Here is a 4,791-nt window from a genome sequence, read left to right on the forward strand (position 1 = left end):
ATTTCTCCATGCACACTAAATTATACTCCTCATATCCAATCTCTTTAACCAGAACATCAAAGTCCTCCGTTCCAACGGTGATATGAATCGACTCCTGAATGATCTCTTTCACACAAGTATCAATCTGCACCTGTCCTACTGTGAATGAGGCTGCCTTCTCCATCTCCAGATTTCTCCATGCACTAAATTATACTCCTCATATCCAATCTCTTTAACCAGAACATCAAAGTCCTCCGTTCCAACGGTGATATGAATCGACTCCTGAATGATCTCTTTCACACAAGTATCAATCTGCACCTGTCCTACTGTGAATGAGCTACATAATTCAGTTCCTTTATCACAGGTAATCACATCTCCCCATAGGCCTCCTATTGTATTCTGAACGTGTCCACTGACCATACGTGCAACAAAACGCCAAAGCATTCTAGCCACATTCTCCGATTAGCACTCTGCTTCGTCTCCTCCCACCGCCTTACACTGTGGAACAATTGCAGGAGACTATTCATATTAAACATGTATGTTTCTTCCGCATTCCGAACACTATCAAAAGTGATAAGAGCTTTGTATGCTCCCATCTCCCGGATTTGAATGACTTTAGGCAAATTCTTAGCTACCATCTTCTTCATAGAAGCAACGTTAATAGGCATTGTCGTGCCCACTACGAGACTCCTCTGCAGCCATTCAAGATTTTCTGACACTACTGCTACCTCAATTTTTTTAATGCGCCACTTCTCATGTGACCCCTTCTCCAATCCTTTTGTCTGTTCTTCATGTCCAACCAGCAATTCATTCTACACTACTTCTTGACTTATCTGCAGGGTTCTAGGATTTTCCATTTCATCTCCTCTGTTTCTTTTGTTCATGTGCTGGGACTCCGGCGCTCTTCTATACTTGGCCTCTCCCACAAATAACACCTTACCTCGCAGTCGCATTCGATTCATTTCCGCTATAGCTTTCAACGCCCCTCCTTTTGTTGTGTAACGAATGAACGCAAACATATATATTCATACCTTTATTTTTTCGAGTTAGATATATATCAATGATGCGTTCCGTCCAATTGACCAAGTGGAATAACTCTCTCTTTGATATGTCGCCTGGAAGGTTACTCACGAAGACTGAGAAAGACTCATGTTCCAACCGCCGATACTCTTCTCGATTCCAAACCTGAGGATCCTTTCCTAGGTTCCTAGATCTACCCCTCCCGGTGTTCCCTCTCTCTCTCTCTCTCTCTCTCTCTCTCTCTCTCTCTCTCTCTCTCTCTCATAATTCTCACTATTCTCACTATATTTTAAAAGCTATTTTACCAAATGCAATTGATGTTATTTGTGTTTATTAAAAGATATTTTTGATTTGATTTACCAAACATAGATGTTATAACTTTTAAAAAGTCATCTTTTAAAAGTTAACTTTTATATGCTACTTTTGAAAAATAAAAGTTTTATCAAACTAAGCCTTAGTTTATTTTGTGTCATATGAAAAATAATAAAATATGAATCATATTATGTATATACTAAAATCAGCTATTAAAATGAATTATTATAAAATATATATTAAAATACAAATATATATTAAAAATAAATTAAACCATATATATTTATATACAAATATATTACTGCTATTTTAATATACAAACAAAATTTTAAAAAAATAATTAATTAACCTACAAATATATTACTGCTATTTTAATATACAAATAAAATTTTTAAAAAAATAATTAATTAACCTATCTTTCTTTTGAATAACTATTTTTTTGAGGGGAAAATAATTCTGTCGTTTCTCTATTGGCCTCTTTTTCTCATCAAAATAAGAAAAAAAATACAACCGACGTCATCTTATACTATCACCTTAATTATTTGTTTATTTATATTCTATACAGGATCTGTAAAATTATATTTTTAATTTAAATACATAAAAAAAGAGAAAATATAACAAAAGTTAATTTTTAGTTAATCAACAAGTTTAATCACCGTGACATACACGTGATAAGATTGAAATTATAATTTTAAGTTACGTTAAATTTTATTTTAATTATAATAATTTAATTAATAAAAAATAACTTGTATGCGTTATTTTTCTTTTCTTAATATAGTGTTAATTGTATAAATAATCTAGTAATACTTAAAATCTACCAACAAGGTTTTATATGTTGGTTTACTGTGAAGTAAGAAAATATCAAAATCAGCTCAAAATGAAAAACAAATTAATAGAGAATCCTAATGCAGAAAGTTTTGTAATAAACAATAAATAATTTAAACCTACTGAATAACAATTCAATGCTATCATTTAATACCTGCAAAATATATACATGAAACAATACTGTATTAATGTTTGTATATAAAATTATATGATTAACGTAATTATAAAATTGTTTGTCAAGAGAATAAATTATACGAATTTAATGATAATTTAATATTCTCAAACTATTAATGTACAATAAGAATTCATCTATTAGTTCCTAGAATTTCTAAATTTTTTTAAGTGATAGTAATAAATTTTAATAAATAAATAGATTTAGTAAGACATTTTGTTATTACCTTTTTATTATAGGCTCTCAAAAACTTCTCTATATACCACATTCATCGTGCAGTTATCTTCCAAGTGTCCATGATCTTGCAACAGCACTCACAGGCCATCTTTACTCGTTACCCTTGATAACGCAACATACAATTGACCATGGGTGAAAACTGGCCTTGGAAGGTAAATTCCAATTTTTGATAGAGTTTGTCCCTAGAATTTATTTATTGTCATTGCAAATGACATGATAATTGGGAATTGTCTTCTTTAAAACCTGACCGGCAATGTTTCATTATTTGGAATTAGATTCAGTCTTGGGATAAGAACAATGCTTCCAGCTTTGTTACCAGTTAAAGTCTTGCATTTTATCACATAATTTTCCATTCTTCTAACTTGCATCCTCGTTCCATTGCACAAACCATTAGTTTGGTCTATATTCCGCAGCAACATAATAGGAGCGCCAACCTTCAGAACCAACTTGTGTGGTGGTAAACCTGAACAATTTATTCCATTTAGAATCTCCGGCGAGAAAGCATTTAACTCAAATTCCATATTTCCCTCTTCAGCACACACAGAGTCTGAACTTAAGTAGACTCTTTCTTGTCCAGGTAACCCTGCAGTCATCTTGTTGTTGACATCAGTGACACAATCTAAAGTTGGTGCAAGAATTACTCTATCCTATAAATAATTTTCAACGGATAAATTGGATAACATATCTGGATACACGAAATCAATGAGGTTATCCAAAGCTGTCTCAGAGTTCTTAATCAAAATGTCAGATGGTATATGAACGATCGATTCACCATCTGTTGTATCACCAGCCAAACCATCACCAATTTTGAGTAGCCATTCTGCAAAATTTTTTAGTTCTTGTATGTTGTTGTTTTCACCTAGTGACAATCTCATGTTTTTGTAAGCTTCAAAACCTTACAGTTATGCCACAAATATGAAGAATTAATAGAAGACTGAATTATATCTTGTCTTGAGCCTCTGGGAATCACAGGTAAAATTTGTCTAAAATCTCCTCTGAGAACAACAACTTTACCTCTAAATGGCAAATGAGCATTAAACGAATCTGAGCACCTTAAGATGTATCTGGGGCATTTGTCTAAAACTTCGTAACAATACTTATTTATCATTGGAGCTTCATCCCATATGATTAATTTGGCCTGGATATTAACCTTGCAAGAGGACTTTCCTGTTTAATGCTACACAAAGAATTCTCATTCATGGCCAAAGGAATTTTAAACCTTGAATGGACAGTTCTTCCATTAGGCAACGAAAGTGCAGCAATCCACTCGAAGCAACATTTAAAACTATACCTCCTTTAGACCTAATTGAGCATGATATAGTTGATCATAAGAATGTTTTTTTCACAACCACCTTGACCGTATAAAAAGAAAAGTCCACCCATATTACCGCTAACAGCACCAATTATTTAATCGTATGCAAATTTCTGCTCATTAGTTAGCCTTTCTAAATACCCACTAAATACTTGATACTAATAGAAAAAAATTATATAAATAGAAATTATTTAATTTCAATTTCAATTTCATATCACAAAACAGTGGATTTCAAAAATTATGAAATCTTTTTTTGACATATGTATTATGCCATACGTATAAATTATACGGGTTATTATATAAATTCATATATATGCATAACAAAACAGTTTAATATTATATATTTTTTACATTAATTATATGCCAATATTTTAAAAAAAGAGATAAAAGAAGAGATATATAAATATGTATAATATTATTGCTATATATGAAGCAATTTTATATTTCTTTAATTATAGAGACTTACTATAATTATATAAAATTTAATTTGATAAAATAATTTCCTTTGCCATAAATAATATACTAAAACTGTTAGTATATTATCTTTTTTATGGTTAATTGAATTTATCAATGATTTTTTCGTGTAAATCGTTATTACCCAGTTTTTAATAATTACTTAATATACAAAATTTGAAATTAGAAATTGTTATTACTAATTCAATTAACTGGTTAATTGAGTAATAATTGTCAAATTATTAAGGTGCAAAATCATTGATTTACTCAATTGATTTTCATATATTATTTATATTTTAAGTAATAATTTGAAATTATATTATTTACCCAGTTAATAATACTATTATTAAAAATTATTTTTTACATTGATTTTTAAATCAATTATTAAATAATTATTTTTGTTAAGATAATTGTTTATAAATTATTTCAAATTATATTTTGTTAAGATATAATTATTTAGATTATTACTCATGACACAGGT

At 30.1% G+C, this 4,791-nt stretch overlaps 1 protein-coding gene across 1 annotated transcript; it reads right to left on the reverse strand.

Moving 5' to 3' along the window:
- Positions 1-2,283: 2,283 nt before the first annotated feature.
- On the reverse strand, positions 2,284-3,420 carry LOC130945549 (uncharacterized). The gene is made up of 3 exons (XM_057874258.1): positions 3,241-3,420; positions 2,789-3,192; positions 2,284-2,290 (listed from the first exon to the last, which is right to left on the reverse strand). The coding sequence occupies exons 1-3, from the start codon at positions 3,418-3,420 to the stop codon at positions 2,284-2,286; spliced, it is 591 nt and encodes a 196-aa protein (XP_057730241.1).
- Between the last annotated feature and the right edge of the window lie 1,371 nt (positions 3,421-4,791).

Source organism: Arachis stenosperma, chromosome 8 (genome assembly GCF_014773155.1).
Source record: "Arachis stenosperma cultivar V10309 chromosome 8, arast.V10309.gnm1.PFL2, whole genome shotgun sequence".
Classification (NCBI taxonomy): Eukaryota; Viridiplantae; Streptophyta; class Magnoliopsida; order Fabales; family Fabaceae; genus Arachis; species Arachis stenosperma.